Below are 20,281 nucleotides of genomic sequence, written 5' to 3'. Positions count from 1 at the left end.
AACCGTGAGCTGTGCTGCTCAGCGTATCATTACATATAATATATATATATATATATAATATATAATATATATATATATATATATATAATAAAGTGGTAATCGACAAAAACTAACACTAGGTACAGCAGAAGACAAACAGTGATATAACTTGCAAAATTGAAAAACTTGAGCGGATGAGCTGTTAACTATCACAGCGTAAGTCAACCACTCCAACATTTAACAAAATGACTGATTACTATTAAAAACAACCGTTCTCCAACCTTCAGTCATTTAGGCAGTCGGCCACTGACCTAAAAATGAATATTCCGAAATCTCTCGGCCCACTTCAATCGGAGTCAGGTGTCTCAACTCAAGAGTAAGCGTCGGTTTCCTTCCAGACTCATTACCAACTTTCGGTCCTGGACCAAAGACGCCCTGATGACTCAGGCCTTTCGAAAGAAATCATTTTGCCAATCGCTGTCAATCTCTCTCTCTCTCTCTCTCTCTCTCTCTCTCTCTCTCTCTCTCTCTCTCTCTCTTTTAAGGATGGGGTGACTAATTGATGAATCACTTCCTTATCATCAATGTCCTTCCCTTTACAGCGGGTGGCTCTAAAATGTTGCAGCCTTCTGGTCCTCTGCGATTATTTTAGAGTGAGGACGTTAACACCATACTATTCTCCATTTGGGAGCGACCCTTCACAGTCGGCTAACGACTATGTACTAGTAACTGATTGCTTTGCTTAATTCAAAACAGGCACAATGGGCTTTGAAAGGAACGTGCCCAAAGCATTTCGTCTAGGGAGGGATTCGAATTCAAGTGCCTTTCACTGGTGAGGCAACAACTATATACATACATACATACATACATACATACACACATACATATATATAAAAGTAAGTATACGTATATATGTGTATACTTCGGAAATTTCTTTTTCAGCTCATTTAATTAGGGTACAAAATCTGAAATCCCACGAATCTACAAAGACAGAAAATATCTAATGTTCCTCCACTGTAACATGACAACTTATACATACATACATACGTACATATACATATATATATATATATATATATATATATATATATATATATATACGTGTACGTATATATATCTACTTCGGAAGCTTCTCTTTCAACACATTTAATTAGGGTACAAAATAAGAAATCCCACGAATCTAAAAGGAGACAGAAAATAATTATTGATTTTCCTCCGCTATAACATGACAACTTTCTCCTAATTGAATATACACCGAATGAACCCGCACTTAAAGTAAACATAACTCTCTCCTACCACATGTCAGACGACGGAAATATTTCTGCCATCTTACAATATAAAAAGGAAAAAGAAGTAAAACGACATCACAAGGAAATCAGCGAGACAAGAGATTGCGAATTTAACGACAAAAATAAAATTTTACGCCCCCTCACATGGGCACACAGACAGACAGACAATATACACACACACATACCGGCAACAATTTGCAAGTGAAAAGCACAGCCTTCGTTGGATTTAGGAATGTTCAAGGCAAAAAGCTTGAGACGGACATGGCTGACCCGAAGACATTTCCGGCCCAGTAACTGAGATGATACTCGAATTCCCTTTTCCCTAATGACAAAAGCGCCTCTTCACAAGCGGCACTTTCAATAACCAACCAAGAAACACAGGAGGGAAAAGGATTCCCCCCTCCCCCCATTCCGGAACCACATAGCCTGAAGGACTGACAAATTCGTAGGGAATAAGTTCAGATCTTTAACTGATGGGGTTTAAATCAGTGTTTAGAGTAGACTCAAGAATCAGAAATTGACGACAGTGAGTTCCTAATTCTCTGGTATTTTCTATTATCAATGCTAACAAGACTCTATATTCCACTATATTCCATCAGCTAAATCCCTGAACTTATTTTCTTTTTAATCTGTAATGGAAAAATGTTTATTCGGCAGAAGTTCGATTCTTTTAATTCTTAGCAAAGTAAAGTTCGATCCATTTATTTTCAAGCTCGACAAAGCATATATAGTTCGATACTTATCATTCCAAACGCAACACAGCAATGATCGATCCTTGATTTCCACGCTCAGCAAAGCCTCCTTAATTAAACTGATACTATCTCGTGGGTGGTAAGTCACCTAGCCAATGGTGTACCTACAGTACGTCATATCACAAAAAGAAACTTGTCTCCCATCACTCCCACCAGCCCTTCAGTTAGATTCGGAGACAACACCTGGTGGGGATTAATATCGGCTTATTAAGGACCTTGGCAACGTGTGTACGTCCAGTTAATCAAAAGACGAAGAAAAAATAATCCCAGTTATCTTTTTTATCTCAGAACTTAATACGTAAGGTCTATAGTTGTACACCAAACACGGAAGTGAACGTCTGGTGAGAAGGAGGAAGGGAGTGAAGATTAGGGGAGGGGGGGGGGTAGTGAAAGGTAGGGGGAAAGGGTTTTGATAGGGAGGGGTGGGGTTGAGGTGATAGAGAAGGAAAACGAGCAGTAGAAGGTGAGGGGCGTGGAGAGGCGGGGGTGGGGTGGGGGGGGGGGCTCGGAAAAGGGGCAGGGGAAGCCAGTAGTTGGACTGTTAAAATGCCAGAAAGAGATCTAAATGCATTACATTTTCACGGTATCGTTTCGCTGCGCGCATAAAAAAGTTTTAAAGGTTTTTTTTACTAACTACTTCTTACTCTTCTTCTTTGTCTTAGGTGACATTTTCATTATCGTCTTTCAACGTCCCCTTCCTCTCTTACTCTAGTCTCCATCGTTTTTCTCCCTCCTGGTTATCGATTGCTGTCTTTCTACTGTCCTCCGTTGGCCCGTTCTTTCATTTCCACTGATCCATAAATCTTAATCTACTTTTTGTTTTGCTGCTTTGTTCTCTTCAACGAATTTCATTTCCTCATTCTCATCGGTTAAAAAATGCTGTGTGATATTCTTTGAAGCTTTTCAACCGAGACGGAATGATCTTTACGATCCGCACACGGACAAACTTCAGTTGTTCTTGTTAGAATAAACTGGCCTTGTGCCAGCACTGCCTCCTACTCCCTGGGCAGGAAAAAAACAATCTTACTCCTTGGGCAGGCAAAAAGAAGCTTTGAAAATTCAGCTCCAGAAAGCATAAAAATATTCTCCACAATGAATTACCATTTTCAATAGGCGCCACCCCCCCACCCCCCCTAAAGAATTTTGTTTCAATAAAGCCCAAGAAAATAAAATACACATAACAGTTAAATCTAAGACTCCTTCCCTTGCAAAAATTAAAAAATAAAATATTCGCAAAAATGTCTCACGAAAACTGAAGACGCTGTAAACGGAATGAAAGAAAACCCCTACACATTAGCTTCTACAAATTCCTCAGTGCATGCGAAGGGCAGAGGCGCTGGCAAAAAAGGCCAACTTGCTCTTCGTACCTAAGGTTCTTACTTCATATTAAAGGCCAACTCTTTCCTATGCCATCATTGCCAGGACTGAAATAATGCAGTTGATTCCTGGTGACGTCGAGAGTGTCTCTAAAAACCAAGCTGAAGAAGAAGAAGAAGAAGCAGGCAGAGAGAGAGAGAGAGAGAGAGAGAGAGAGAGAGAGAGAGAGAGAGAGATCTGACAGCTAGATGTGTACAGCTGGGTACTACTATACACGAGGCTTTTGAGGCATCACGCATATAAATATAAGGTTGAAAGGAATGAAGGGGGCCCCCTTGAAGTGCATTAATGGCTCCTGTCATTTTTACGCGCCTTGTAGCTGCAACCGTGAAGGAGAGAGGTAAAGATAAAAAGAATGGGCGAAGAGGGAGGGAGGGAGAGAAGGAGAGAGAGAGAGAAAATAGAGAAACCTAGTAGAACCCCTGTATAAGATAAATGCAACTCTGTTTTTTTTACGGGAATAATGCAGGTGTTGGCAAATTACTGAACTTGGACGTCCCTGTTGTGTTACTGTGAGAGGTTAATACTCAGTGCTTGTTTGTTTGCCGGCTTAGAAGAAGGTATAAAGATATCGAATGTAATAACATTCAACCGAAACATTATTTATATCATTGCTTTACATAATCTCTCTCTCTCTTCACACACACACACACACACACACACACACAGATATATATATATATATATATATATATATATATATATATATATATATATATATATATACGTATATATATATATATATATATATATATAGCACCTCTGCGTTTGTTGCATGCAAATCTTACAGCCAACGACAAAAAAGAATTAACCACATATTCTCAGATTTCTACAACCCTGATCAAAATAAAAGAGCTGTGCAGACATAAAGCCCCACCCCAACCCGACCCCCCCTCCCCGCCCCCTCCAAAAAAGCTAAGGCAACAACAATAATTTTCATGTTTCCCACGCTAATTTCAACAAGGGCTTAGCTTTGACAGTCCCGGAAAGCCTACACCTACCGAATGAGATTCCCAGAGAAAAGGGGGGTTAAGAAAATCCTACAGGAACCCCTCATAGGCCTTGCGGACTCCTCCCTCAACTAGTCCTCAACACTAGGCAATCTCAGTTTCTTAAGCTCTTCTTGTCAGCTTTGAGGGGGGAGGGGGGAGGGGGGCGGTGTTGCATTCTTAACTTCCCACTTTAGCGAAAGGCCCTGTCCTATATGGTGATTCTCATAAACAAGTTATTGGCATATGTGGTGAGATATTTTTTCTATCAAACTCTAGAAGCTAATATTTTTATCAGAGATTTTTTTTCCTTCAACACTTCACATAAATGAAACTATTATTATTATTATTATTATTGTTATATATATTATTATTATTATTATTATTATTATTATTATTTTATTATTATTATTACTATAATTGCTGATTTTCTATTATTTTTACTATTCCTCTACTTTGCAAGGCAAGATGCACGAAAATTCAATTTGCAGACATAAGAGACAAAGTTAACCCTGAAATAACTACTTCTGTAGCGAGACTTCTTACAGACGAAAGTTCACCTTAAAATGATATACAAAAAAAAGTATCGCCAGCATTCTTTGAGAATAGAACCAGCATAGATTATGCAATATAAAAACCAGATTCATGCACAATTTCCACGATAACGAAAGATACACTTATAAAAAGAGAGGCGGGTTGAAAAGACGTCCACAAAACAGAACCAAATAAATTTGGAGTTATTTTAGCTCTGTTGCCAAAATTCAAGCAGACAAATGTATCCTTTTACTACAACGGCGCCACCTGAACCATTAGGGACCGTCAGAGTGCCAGAGCCATTTCCGAACACACTGCTTGGAGTCTAATCTCGTGTATTCATTAACTGAAATAAAGAATTTTGTTTGTTTGTATGGTGTTTTTACGTTGCATGGAACCAGTGGTTATTCAGCAACGGGACCACCGGCTTTACGTGACTTCCTAACCACGTCGAGAATGAACTTCTATCACCAGAAATATACATATCTCACCCCTCAATGGAATGCCCGAGAATCGAACTCGCGGCCACCGAGGTAGCACGCCAACACCATACCGACCACGCCACTGAGGAGCTGAAATAAATAATTTGATTGGTATATCTAAGCTGGATAAAGAATCTTATCGGTACATTTAACACGAATAAAGAATCTTACCGGCATACTTAACTCAAATAAAGAACCTTATCAGTACATTTAACTCAAATAAAGAATTTTATCAGCACACTTAACCCCAATAAAAATCTTATCGGTATCATAAACCCAAAGACTCTATTCATCATGCCTAACTCGAGTAAAGCATCTTATCGGTATCTTTAACTCAAATAAGGGATTAGGTCTGTATCTTTGATGATGAAATGTTCGTATGTTTGGTCTGTAATGTATCACATTACAAAGCTTGCTGCCGTGCACTTCATACATAAAGATACGGAACTACATAACTCATCAGCCCACATGTGGTTGTTGAAAGCTCATATAAATATAAATAGAGCCACTCTTCTGTGAGAAAAATAAACATAAAAAAGATTAGGAAAAAAAAAATAAAACATTCACGTCTTTTGTTAGACAAAAATAAAATTTCCTCATAAAACGTGAAAGAAACCATTCAAGAATTTAAACTTATTAGTTAAAAGACAAGTCGTTTGTAATAAAAGACAAAATCACTTTTACTTTTAGGTTTTTGCTTTTTTTTTTTGACGTGACGTCAATGAAAAATGGGCAATTTTTCGGCGTAAAGGAAGACTTTCTCGCTAAAAGCACGGGGTGAACCATTCCTAGAGCAATTTCACAGCATCCATCCCTAACGCGAAACATAACACACACAAACGAGGCAGTGCAGAGCGATTAAGGTAATACGAAAAAGTGGAAACAAGTGATAAAAAGCAGAAGGAACGATACGCGACGTCATAAAACCAACGTAAGATACAAGGGGGGAAAGTAATTCAAGGAATATAAAAACAAAGATAAAAATACGCCACAAAAGGGTTTAATGCGGTTAAAAAAAAACAAAATATGTAAATGAAAGGGAAACAAAAATACATAAAAATAAATGTGCAAAATATGATAAAAAGAAGTGGAACTAACGATTAACAGTGAAACAAAACAAAATGAAGCTAAAAATATAACAATATCAAAGAGAAGTAAGCCACGAAACTTAAGAGAGGTGGTCAAAAGTAAATCAGAATAAAATAGCATAAAAATATGTTATAAAAAAAGAGAGACAAGATACTACACCTGCAACTATGCAACGAGTGCGAACTACGAAAGCAACCGTCTGCACCTCTTGTTGGCCGGAAAGAAAATCAGGTTAATTACGTAATTTTTTTGTTTGTTTGTTACCTGACGGTGTACACCAGCATTTTTTACAAATTATTATTATTCTTTAGTCACGTTATTTAAGCCCCAAAATGGCTGGTATCTTTTGTGTCAGTTCTCTGGTACTCGAATAACAGTTCCATTGTCTTCGAAAACCAAATATGTCGAATAAATTGAATACCTTTTTAAATATAATTTTTACATCACTGCAACGAATTCTTAGAAACTACGAAAAAAAGAAGAACCGGAAAGTCATCATAGAAAGTTCTGGTCCGGTGGTGGAAATGTCCGGAATAAATGTCATTACAATATAAAAACCAGACTTTTCACCGAAGTACTCATTCTCGACCTTTAACAATTTGTATTGTGTCAAGTTCTAGCCGATTACAGCCTCACATGACCCATAAATAAGTATAATACAAAAGCCTGAATGCACAAAATATCTGGTATGTACCTAAATTTACTGAAAAAGAAGACTTCTGGTACTGTACAGGTATTAAAACCTGATGTTGGAGGGAATGTTTTCCTTTTTTTTCATTCGTTATATTTTCGGCTATTACCTCAGCAACTATATGGATATTGGCAATTGTCATTTTTTTTAACTTTACCTCGTGTATCTAGTTTATATGTACGTAACTATAGTAATGTCTCTACTTCGTATGTTCGATGTATATGACCTCGTACTGAAAATATAGATGATTACCATTATAGCGCGTGGTAGCTGCCATGCTACATTAATGTTTAGCAGAAATCAAAATAATTTTTCAGAAGAAATAATACAAGAAAAACGAGTCCCCATAACGCATCATTTTTGCATTTCACAGAAGGTAGCTTTTAAACGACTACAACACGTAACGAAAAGTTGCTGGTAAGAATCCTGTCGTAATAAAACTAGCAAAAAACGCTGGTAAATAAGCATATCTTTAGGGCATATAAACTTCGAGCAGCGCAGATATAAAACAAAATCGCTCACCTAAACAAACCATAAAAAAAAAGCAATGTTTCTCTTTATTGAGAAAATAACACAAACACAAAGTGTCGTGCGCAGTCTAAACTAACAAACTCTCTCTCTCTCTCTCTCATCTTCTTCTTGAGACCATGTCTGTCACAAGGTCCAAATCGCGAGAAAGTCTTCCGTCGTCGACCAATCCGCAAAAAGTTGGAAAGGGAAGCAAGCACAGAAGAATTATGAGAAGCAGGTGCAAGCATAGGAGGAGGAGGAGGAGGAGGAGGAGGAGGATGATAGGATGAAAGGAGAAGAAGATCAGTTGTAATACTTTCACGGTACGAGATAGGGAAGGAAGAAAGCGGTGAATTATTAGTACCAGTACTAGTGAATGTAAGTGTTAAAGGTTAATGATGATTAAAGGTTAATGATGAAATACTCCTACCATTATCACTCAAAATATTATATCGAAAGACAGGTCGACGCTGAAGATAATGTTTGTTGCAAGAGAACAGTAGTATATTAGTAGTAGTAGTAACTACATATATTTCTACTGTGGAAAAAAACAGCTTAATGAGGATATTGGAAAGAAAATTATGTATAAGATCACTGGGCCTGCGTTATGTAAGAAAAATAAATAAATAAAGAAAGAAAGGAAGCAACAATACTAAATGTTATACTTGTAAGGTTAAGCTGTGTGACTATGAAATCATTGATTTTCATTTTATATTAATTTCTTATTTCGGGGAAGACTTATACATCATCATATTCATATGACTCCTCTCTTCCATTCAAATCGCCTCGCTCTCTCTCTCTCTCTCTCTCTCTCTCTCTCTCTCTCTCTCTCTCTCTCTCTCTCTCTCTCTCGTTTCACTGTAGCAAACTTTGTAGTTTATTATTGTTATTCTTTCCTGCAACTCGACAATGCATAAACACAATTAAATACAAGAATAATGAAAATAAAAAAATTTTAGATCTCTCAAACAGACTATTCTACGCAAAAGAAAAATCAGAGATTTATTTGTAATTTTATGAAGCAGTTAAAATTCCAGGAACGAGACAGAACGATCTGGAAGGGCTCAGAGGCTACAAGGAATGAGTGTGTGCGTGTGTGTGTGAGAGAGGAGAGAGAGAGAAAACGTCATTCACCTATATTAACTATTTTCAAGAAAGAGGAGGAGAGAGAAGAGAGAGAGAGAGAGAGGAACGTCATTTACTTATATTAACTATCTTCAGAGAGAGAGAGAGAGAGAGGAGAGAGAGAGAGAGAGAGAGAGATAACGTCATTCACCTATATTAACTATCTTCAGAGAGAGAGAGAGAGAGAGAGAGAGAGAGAGAGAGAGGGAAAAGACATTTACCCTTATTAAGAATCCTGAAAATTGCTATAAGAACATTTGAAGACGTCCCAACAACATCGCTAAGAGGCAGATTAAGCTCAAAATTGTTTACGGCCGCCACAACGCGGAACAAATTCAGGAGACGTGAAAGTAAGATGCAATTTTCTCGAAACTTGCAGCAGTTGGTATCATAAAGAAGTAAACAAACAAACAATCAGTAAGGAAGTATGTGCGCTCGTAGAGAGTAATTTCTAGCAGTTGTCACAAATAAGAGAGAAAACGCAGACACAATGACATTCAAAATGAAAATGTAGCTGCCTCGTATATATATATATACATACATACACACACTCACACACACAATTATATATATATATATATATAGATATATATATATATATATATTATAATATAAATATATAATATGCGCCCAGAATATAATTTCTAATAGTTGTGACAATATACAATGTACTCGTGCACAATGATAGGTTACAGATAAACAATACAGACTTACGGACACACAGATTTATATATATATATATATATATATATATATATATATATATATATAATATATATATATATCTGTGTCCGTATGTCTGTATTTGTTTATCTGTAACCTATCATTGTGCACGAGTACATTGTATATTGTCACAACTATTAGAAATTATATTCTGGGCGCATATTATATATATATATATATATATATATATATATATATCTATATATATATATATATATATTATATATACACACATATATGTATATATAATGTGCAGAATAGCAATATTTTAATTATGAAAACAATATCTATCTGCCAAGACCAGTTCTCGGAGGAAATTTCAGCAGAAACAGTAAAACTCTTGTCAATTAATTTGGAGTAACTTGGCCTTTGTTTGTGACAGAACAGAGCCAATTGTCCAGCAGAGTGAGAAGGCTAGAGCCTTCAGGTGTCCAAAGGATTAAGTTATAAAAGAAGAAAATTTAATTGTAAAGAAATATCAAAAGCTAGAAAGGGTCGAATTTCTCAAGATCAGAGGAAAATCTATGGCAAGCAGTGTATACCATAGAAGACGCAAAATTGGGGGAGTTATGTTTTAAAGGGATTACGTCTTAATTAAACTACTTCTTAACCCTTATTGAATATACTTTTGACGCGAAGATACAGATATGGGTAAAATTCGCTGGCTCGAGGTCGATTATCGGTGCAAATGGCCGCCTCTCCCGAGGCGAAGACAACAATAGAAGTCTGGTCATATCTGGTGCATGCTTCAAGGATTCGGGGAGAGAGAGAGAGAGAGAGAGAGAGAGAGAGAGAGAGAGAGAGAGAGAGAGAGAGAGAGAGCAAAGGGTGTGAGCAAAGGTGTCCTCCGTTGCCAGGTATGCTAAATATGTCCCGCATAGATCTGCTTGACTGCCTAGGCGTCTGCATTGTCAAGCAAGTGACAAAGGCACTCCTTGTTGACACAGGGGGGAAAATATACATCAGATAAGAAACATAAATTAAATGTCAACGTATGAAAAGGATTACTGAAAATGTCAAACAGGAGAAACAGAGCTGAAGTACCAGTGAGGAGGAAGACTGACTGAAGTGTAATAGTATACGAGAAACAAGAATGAAAATGGTAAAAGTACAAAATAAGAATAAAACGTAATAGGAGAAACAAGACTGATTATGCAATATATAAGAAACAGCGGAATAAATACAACATGTAAGAAAGACGAAGAAATGCAGGAACAGGAATGAAATGTAACACAAGATTCAAATTTTGTATCATTACAGAATATCGAGAAGTGAAAATAAGTAAATTTCTTTAAGCTATAGTTTTATTACACACATGAATACGGAACAGTTACACATACACACCCACACACACACACACACACACACAACACAAATCAACCGAGATCCTTATCTGATTCTCTTTTTATTTCCATTTAAAGGTTTAAAAAAAGGGGAAAATTAACCTGTTACAATAATCCAATTTAGGAGATCACCATTCTTAACAGGTGTAATAGCTAGGCACTGAATAGCTTCTCACGAAAGGTTGGGCGCCTGACCAAGGAGCCATAAAAGTTTAATAGAGAGAGAGAGAGAGAGAGAGAGAGAGAGAGAGAGAGAGAGAGAGAGAGAGAGAGAGAGAGAATACACAACACACTATATTATATATATATATAAATATCTATATATATATTATTATAATATAAATATAATATAATATAGAGAGAGAAGAGAAGAGAGAGATTGAAGAGGAGAGAGAGAAGAGAGAGAAGAGAGAGGAGACAAACATACTATATATATAATATATATATATATATATATATATATATATATATATATATATATATATATAGAGGGATGAGAGAGAGAGAGAGAGAGAGAGAGAGAGAGAGAGAGAGACGGGGGAACTGAAAACAGCAATAAACCTTGAGACGTAACAGCAGCAGTTGATAATCAAAACACCCACAGAATGCTAAATGGCTCTCAAGTGTTACTTGGATCTCTGAATTGAGTCCTCGAGAGAAGTTTGGCAGTCGCCGAGGTCAGCCCCTGCACCGTCGACTGAGAACAGCAAAGGTAGTAAAGGTAGTAAGTAAGAAAGCCTCCGAAAGGAGGAGAGGAGAAACGGAAAATAAAATCTTCAAGCTGCAATACGAGAATAGAGAACGGATTATAAATCAAAATATATCTCGGGTAATTAAAATGAAGTAATATATCCTTCTTCACAATATACTTCACAAATATTCTTGAGAATAAACACGGAATAAAACGAAAGAAAAACAACAGTCCCCTGTATTAACGCTCTCTCTCTCTCTCTCTCCGGGAAAAAGAGAACACAAGAGCCAACATAAAGAATAAACTAAAGGAATCTATGATAAAACCATCCAATTTAACAGGTCTCTCTCTCTCTCTCTCTCTCAATTAGGATATAAGAAACACCGCTATCCTTTGCGAAAGAAGACAAATGATAACACTTCATTAAAAAAACCATCTCCCTCTTAACATCTTTCGTAAATGAAATAAAAATAAAATAAAAGGCAAATTGCTCTTATAATACCTCTCTCTCTCTCTCTTAGGTTAAAACCCCCACTTTTATAAAGAGTTAAAATAAAAGTTAAAATCCGGTTTTATTTTCTACAAAAGACCGGTGACACTTAAAGCGTCCGTCTGCGCAGACAATTGGTGCCACATTTTGCAGCGACACGTGAAATGCGCCACGAAATTAACGGGGTTTGGTAAAGACCAGACGAGACTCGTTTCCTACAGTTTTCTACCCTCGGGTTTCGCTCATTTACCTCTTCGAGGCTTCCAGCTCTTTCGCAGGTTATACTTTACTGCAGGCCTTTCTTAATCTTTATATAATAATAATAATAATATAGGTGAACTGATAGCTGGCTGTTTCCTAGACCTTTTTGCACAAGAAAACTAATACTATACAGTTTTAAGACATTTCATAATTGTGTGTACACACACACACACACACACATATATATTTAATACATATATATATATATATATATATATATATATTATATATATATATATATATATATATAAAATCACAAAACGCACACAAAACTGTATTATATATATGTATATATATATATATATATATATATAGTATATATATATTATATATATTCACACAAATACATGGTGTTTGTGTACGTGCATCTAGCCTGTGCTAGTATAAGCGAGTGGCATACAGTAACAACCATTAAAATTCAAACTGAATAAATAATGCTACTGTACTTCATTTCCATTAAAAAATTTAAGAAAACCAAAGAAATCAAAATGTATAACCTCGTTGACGTAAACTTGGTTGCAACCAAACACAATAATCAACCACCTCTTGAAGACACCCTTACCTTGCATCTCTTCCTCTTAGTCAGTCCCTTGATGCTCTTGAGGGTCTGTTATTGATAGTCCACAAGCAAGCATGCAAAGAAGTAAAGGCAGTGTTACTTATAAACTCCATTTACTAGATATTCAAAGGAAAAGTAAGAAAATTCCAACATCTTTTTTTCAGAAACAGTTAGAAAAGTAAAACCGCACCTTGAAGCTCAGTGATTACCTAATTCATATTCCTTACATAAATCACAATACATGAACGAAAACTCTTTTTTTTATCATGTGTTGAATTACGTGACTTTTATTTCCGTAGTGCCTTAATTATATAAGTCTACGGCAAATTCACAACCAGTTCCAGTCACCATTTGTGGTCAGATAAGCATAATACAATGGACATACACGTTAACAGTAACAATAATAATAATACTAAAAATAACACACAACAAGTTATGCTACTTACTGTTCAAACATAATAATAATAACAACGCACCAAGTTATGCTACTTACTGTTCAAACATCATAATAATAATAATAATAATAATAATAATAATAATAATAATAATAATAATAATAATCCAGTTACACTAGGTATTGTTGAAATTATCAACGACTCATTCAAAATTATGTTAATTCATGTTTGCCTAGAAAAACCTTGAGTAAATCCTGTCCAAATTGATACTACTTTCACTTTCACGCATAACAAAAAACCTTCGTGTTCTTCAACATGTACATAATTGAATTTTTTCTTCTAACACTTGTTAGCATATATTCACGCAGAATTACATATACATATATATAATCATATATATTTTCTGTGTTTACAATCATAATAAACTACAAATAAATTATTTATAATGGCTAATTATATATACAGTATATTTATATATATTTTTGTGTATATATATACTAAATATAAAGATTATATATGTACACACACATACACACACACACACACTTAAAAAGGCATTTGTGTAATAAAACACTTCAAAACTGACTTTGTTCCCAGTATCCATCAACTCCACCGTACATATGATATACAACCAGTTAATCTTTAGCGTCATCTCAAAATCCACAACAGATAACGAGGGGTAGAATATCACTTAACAGTGCATTCCATTAAGCAGTCGCTCCGGATATACTCTGGTAACAAAGATTTATTCAATCAACCACCAACTGTATGTATATACTGGTACAATCAGCTGCTTTCTAATCAGGATATCACGCCAGCTCAAGGCCAACCTTATGCAGCAGAACTGCTTGAGTATTGTTTAATATGTGCAAACATCACAGGGAAGATGTCTGAGAATCATTAAATTGCATAGCATGTATCCACAAAATAGAATACGCTTATGGGACAAAACTGAGGAGGAGTGAGAAGAGAATGAAAAATACATAACATGAGAAACAAACGACGAAATCTAAGAAAATCTAACAGAAACCACCCTCTCTCTCTCTCTCTCTCTCTCTCGTCTCCTTCTCTCTCCCTCTCTCTCTCTCTCTCTCTCTCTCTCTCTCTCTCTCTCCTCATGTATCATCCGACTGTTCTCTTGCACCGGCAGAAATTAACGCAACTCTTTCTCCATGATTTGCAGACAATCATTTTTGAAAGATATATATGAAAAAGACCGTGAAAACAAAAACACTCACACACCCACACACACGCGCGCACACACACACACACACACACACACACACATATATATATATATATATATATATATATACATATATATATATATATATATATATATATATATATATATATACACACACACGAAGATATATATTATTTCATCTTTACAAATCATGACTAGCAAAATCAACATAATTTAGGTTTAATGTGATAAACCCACTTTAAAGTACCAACATCATGTTAACTCAATTCATGTTTTCTTATTCAATCTCCCACAAAAACCCAGACAATAGACAATCAAGCCAAATAACAAGATTAAACATTAACAAGGAGTGAAGGTAAAATATTTGTGTAAATACTCCCTCAAAATTAAATTAATAAAACCAAGATTGGAATAAATTTATTGGCAGTTTTATCCGTAAAAAGTCAAATACATTTACTCGTTACTAAGGATTTTTAAATACAAATAAAATTTCATTAAATAAAATAAAGTACGCGTGCATATCTAAATCTGTTCAACAATTAACTCAAACACTGAAAAGTTTATGAGAAAGATGATTGAACATTACCGAAGCAATGATCCATTACTTGATAAGCTACATCATCTTAAACCAACACCTTGAGACGGCTGATTCTATCACTAAGTTCTTAGAACTTCTATAGACTATAAGTACCCTTACACAAGCAACAGCGGTCTATGAGAAAGTATCTGTTAGGTGGCAACCTAAAGAAATAACTCCAAGACACAGCAACGCACATACCGTTTTGTGATAAATAACTCTTTGAATCCACGTGGTGTCGCTAATGGTGCCCTGAACCTTGTGGGTATAAGGGCGCGCCAGCGTGCTCATCTTGCTGAGCACAGCAGCTGCCCTCGTTGACTTGGAGTTGATAAGGACTTTGAGGGCAGACACAACGTTTATGGCATTAGCATAAACATTTGCAGTCCTCCGGCTTACTCTCCCAGGTGAATCGCTTCCTTCTAACTTCTTATGGTGACGAAGCTCTCGGGTCAAGGAAGCGTACTTGGGGTCGTTTTCGTCGTCAAGTGCAATGACAAACTCATCTTGAGAGTAGTCGGGTATGTCAGCATATATAGTCTCGGCATTATCCTCATTGTCGTCCACGTAACGTAGTTCGTCCATGCTGATAGAGGTGGGGACAAGAGCCTTCTCTGCTTCCAGCACGTCAGTTTCATCAGCCTCCTCCACTCGTCGGAGATTTTTGGGGATGTCGTAGGTGGACAAGAGTTTGGCCAAAACTTCCTTTTTTGATTCATCACTGGTTGCAGTATTAGACCCAATTCGACGACTAACTGCTTCTAGTTCTTGTGCTAATTCTTCTACAAGCTGACTCAATTTTGCACGGCCTGTTGACTCAGTATCTGAGCTCTCGACTAGTGAAGTTTCTGATGCACTAAAGGACGAGGTTCTGGTGATTCTACAAGCTGTGGTAATTCTCCAAGTTTGTCAGTTTCGTGTATCTCAGTTGCCTGGGTAACTGACTTTGATGTGGCAGAGCTCAATGTAGGCATTGTGGGTTTGGAGGAAGCTGATGGCCAGACTATTGTAGTAGGTGAAACTGGTGATATAGGTGATGAAGGAGAAAGAGGTGAAGCCCCATCAATTCCAGTAGGGGCTGCATAGCCTGGATTGTTAATAGTGATCACTGCTGGCCTACTTGGTTGAGTTTGTGAGATTTCTGAGGCACGCACTGTTACTTTGCCATAGCAATCGGTCGAAGCAGCACCAATGGTTGCAGATGCAGGGGCACAGCCAGTAATAAAGCTCTCACGTTTCTGCATAGCTTCTTCCCGAGGGGTGAGGGGAAGCGGTTTTGCATATATGGGTTCCTTGGGTTTTATTTTACTGTAAGTTGGTTCTTTTGAGTCTTTGCTGGACAGCCTGGCAAGTTTGCGAACCTTACTGTAAATTGGTTCCTTAGGCAATGTATTGCATTTTGTATCTTTGGTTTGGGAATAATCTGCATTGGATCTGAGATTGGAAAAGGGACCAAGTGTGCCATACTTTGAAACTGGAATAACTTGGTTTGGAGGATCAGGGCTGGTTGGGCTGGTAGGAGCTGAAGCAAATGGAAAACCTTGTAAAAGATGAGGAGAAGTTGGACTTGTGGGACTTTGAGGGACAAATGGAGCATGAGGGTCTCTTGGGTTGACTGTGGTATATTTTGGTTCGGGCTTAACTACTCCAGAAGTGCTGGAATTTGCTTTGGCTGAACTGGGCTCGATGGGCTGAAAGCTCGTTTCAATACTCAGCTTCGGTTTAACTTTTGCATATATTGGTTCTTTTGATGGATCCTTTTTCTTAATAATTCTACTGTAAATACTTTCCCTTTTTGATACTGTCGCTGTTTTGGTTTCCTCTTGGTTAGGAACCTGTGGCCCAACCATCGTATTTTCACTTGCAATAATACTAGTCGTCATCTTAGTCGACGCGACTTCTGTTGGTGCTTTTCCACTAACCTCCCTTATTTGTTGCCCAACTGATGAGGACATAAAAGAGGACGATGTAGAAGAAGCTGTAGTTACTACTTCTGGATGTGCTCCGTCTGCCTGAACAGTTTCATTTCTTCCTTCCATAGGAACAGCTGGAAATGAAAACCGATGTGTTTCCTTATGCTCAGGAGTTACAGGGATAAATGCGGATCTCCTTTTTTCAACAGTCTCCGACAGTAAAGAAGTAAATGTTGATTTTGAATTGTCACCTTTTTCTGAGAGCATAATATCAGAGTCTGAGAAATAACCTGAAGTAAGACTCTCGGCTCTGCAGGTCGAGGCTATACTGAGGGTTGTAGAGGAACTCTCAACGGCCTTTCGGAGCACAACTTTAGTAGTCTCTGTAGGAGTTTCATCTGCTGATAAAACAAGGGTCTCATCACTGGTATTAAGCAAAGACGAATCATGAGGGTGCCTCTCACTTTCATCAGATGTGTCCAGCAAAGGTAACTTGTCACTTACATTCACCACATTCCCATCGACCTTTTTCAAGCGCTTACTTCGAACATTGTCAGTTATATCTGTTATTTTCTCCACCTCTTTCATGACTTCATCCATCAAACTCGTACTCCCAACATTTGTTGGCGTGCTCTTAAGTTGTTTATCACCAAGACTGGGAGCCAGCATCGCTTCCCTGGGCTCCGTGTGTGCGTCCCCGCCCTCCATCTCGATTATCTCTTTAGTTATGGTGTCGTGCGTGGTGTCAAGATCAGCAGTCCCTGGAGCTGGAGCTGCTGCACAAGCAGCCGCTTCGCCCACTGCACCATCCACCCAGTCTAGGCATGCACTGTCTAAAGTATCTGCTTCGCAATAGCTACTAGGCCGTGAACCTGGTGCCAAGCTGAATTCAGTGGCACTGGTTGGGCGGGAAGATGGGGTTTTATCCAATCTTAGAGTGCCAGGGATATCGCTCTCCGAGAAGGGGGCATTGCCCAATGGCATGCTCTTCCTCTGCTGAGATTTAGATCGACGAGAAGTCGACAGTTTGTCAACAGACATGCTAAGTCTGTGCTTAAAGTTTCGAATCTTATCCATATTATTTTGGTCCACGACACTAACATAAATCTTGAGTGTAAACAAAGCTCATAAAAATAGATACACACCCCACAACTTTACAGCAGTTTTTGTCAGTCCCGTAATTTCCAATAGGTTAATTTACTCTCCAAGAGTCAGTCGTTCATTTTCATAAAATCTCCCACGTCTACACAACGATACGACACAATAAAACATCCAATAATCACCGATGCAAAGTCGTTTTCCTTTGACGTAATATACAGTACTTATCTTAGTTCCAATTGTCCGATAAATTATGATCTCGTTCACTTTCACGTTTCACTTTGAGCTGTTGTCCTCAAATCTTCGTATCCTCTTCAAGAGGCCTCAGCGGCTATATGAACGGCAGCAGCAGCAGCAGAAGAAGTGACTGGGAAAACTAAGAGTTCATGACTCCCAGATCATATTACTCTACTTCTCAGCCCCTCTTGGACGGCAACGACATAATCCTCCTCGCATTCCCCAAAGCCGAAAGTAAATTGAATTAGCAGAAGATGAAACCCTTCAGTGACGGGGATTCAAAAGAGCAAGAGGAAGAGAGAGAGAGAGAGAGAAAGAGAGAGACCCACCTCCTCCCTTCCCTCGATATTCCTATGGCAGGTAACTCAGACACGAGGGGAAACACGAGACTTGAACAGGGCTGTCACTGCAAAACATGACTCCTTATTAGCCACCGTTTTTCTTTTCTTTTCTTTTCTTAAGCCGATCGAATTTAGCGGCCTTCGAGAGACCCTACTGTTGATGTCCGAGCTTTTTCAAAAATGCAACCGGAAGCTAAACATTCTTTTTCAACATTGTCAAAATGCTGAAACTCTGGTCCCTCATCGACGTCGAGGCCGTGCAACCGTAGTGATTCTGCCATCTGCAGAAAATTCGAAACTCAAACTCATAGTGAAAACATTGTCGTGAGCTCAAGCAAGCATCCCTCTTCCGCTCCTCCCGAGTGTCTTCCTCCCATTCGATATCCTGCAGCAGGCACCGGGAACAGGGGCGGGGAGCAGGAACTGGCGAAGTCCGACCGACCGACAGACAGATCGACTCTCGCTCGCTCGCACGCACGGCCTATCGCGCACCAGCAGAACCCGGTAACTAAAAGTCTTCTTAACTTAAGCGCCCGTTTGCCCTCGTCTACTACCCCTCGTCTCACGGCGTCCCGGTGCCAGACCTGGAGGTGCCAAAAGTATAGAGAGAGAGAGAGAGAGAGAGAGAGAGAGAGAGAGAGAGAGCCACGCTGCCAGGCGCATAAGGAAGACGGTGCCAAGGTGGGCAGAAGGGCACGGGTATTGTTGTCAGTTCAGACCGAATTATAAATCCAAGATTAATAACAGTGATTTTGAGCTAACACTCGAGATGGCATGATCAACTTGGTATGCTTGTGACAGACAGACAGACAGACAGAGAAACTGACAGATAGATAGAGAGCGAGTGTAAATGACATAACGTAACAGTAATCTGCTTACACAACGAATACAAATGTTCACTCGAACATATTCAGGGTTAGTGTTATACGCCGCTCCTACAACATAGCGCTTGAGAATAAGCAATCCGACTTAATTACCCGGATTTCTTTTATACTTTCCACCTGTTTCTTTTTGTCTTACTTCCTACACACACACACACACCAAAAAAAAAAAAAAAAAAAAAAAAAAAAAAAAAAAGAGGAAAAGAAGGATAACAAAATAATGAAATGCAAACAGAACGCACGGATTAAAGCATCACAATTATCTATTCGTTCACCTAATGATCACAACCAATTCTTATTATTATTGTTTAACAATAAATATTACCAAAAAAATTTTCAGAAAGTCTGACTTTCTCAAGCCTTCGGGACAAGAGTCCATAGAACGGAATGCGCATGCTAAATATAAAGTACGTCTCATACGATTCAAAGTTATGACAAAGTTAATAATAAAAATTCTATGATCTTGCCAGACTAGTCGACATCTAGACGGCCAGACAAGACTGACACACACACACACACACACAGACAGGTCGAATACAAGTAACAGACGACCCCGAACGATAAACCGGAAATATGAAAAGAAACGAAAGCCCCCTGGCTGCGGTTACTCTAACCTTTGATCCATGATCTCTTTCATTTGTTAACATACATGCAAATGCAAGTACAAATACATTAAATAAAAATCACACACATGTATATATAGTATATACATACACACACACACACAAAATATATATATATGAAGATA

The 20,281-nt window shown here is 37.9% G+C and overlaps 2 protein-coding genes across 2 annotated transcripts in view; both read right to left on the bottom strand.

Annotated features, from left to right (window-relative positions):
- The window catches only part of LOC135197142 (nostrin-like), a 265,962-nt gene extending 250,177 nt beyond the window's left edge, over window positions 1-15,785 (bottom strand). Inside the window, 2 exon segments of the mRNA XM_064224112.1 lie at window positions 12,888-12,932; window positions 15,265-15,785. Of these exon segments, the coding sequence (XP_064080182.1) occupies window positions 12,888-12,932; window positions 15,265-15,648 (429 nt within the window). The 5' untranslated portion in view covers window positions 15,649-15,785.
- LOC135197143 (mucin-2-like) lies at window positions 15,748-19,193 on the bottom strand. The gene has a single exon (XM_064224113.1). The coding sequence runs from the start codon at window positions 18,051-18,053 to the stop codon at window positions 15,900-15,902; it is 2,154 nt and encodes a 717-aa protein (XP_064080183.1). The 5' UTR covers window positions 18,054-19,193; the 3' UTR covers window positions 15,748-15,899.
- Between the last annotated feature and the right edge of the window lie 1,088 nt (window positions 19,194-20,281).

The sequence above is a fragment of the Macrobrachium nipponense genome, chromosome 18 (genome assembly GCF_015104395.2).
Source record: "Macrobrachium nipponense isolate FS-2020 chromosome 18, ASM1510439v2, whole genome shotgun sequence".
Classification (NCBI taxonomy): Eukaryota; Metazoa; Arthropoda; class Malacostraca; order Decapoda; family Palaemonidae; genus Macrobrachium; species Macrobrachium nipponense.
The sequence above is the reverse complement of the archived record's forward strand: the minus strand, read 5'-3'. Positions and strand labels throughout refer to the sequence as shown.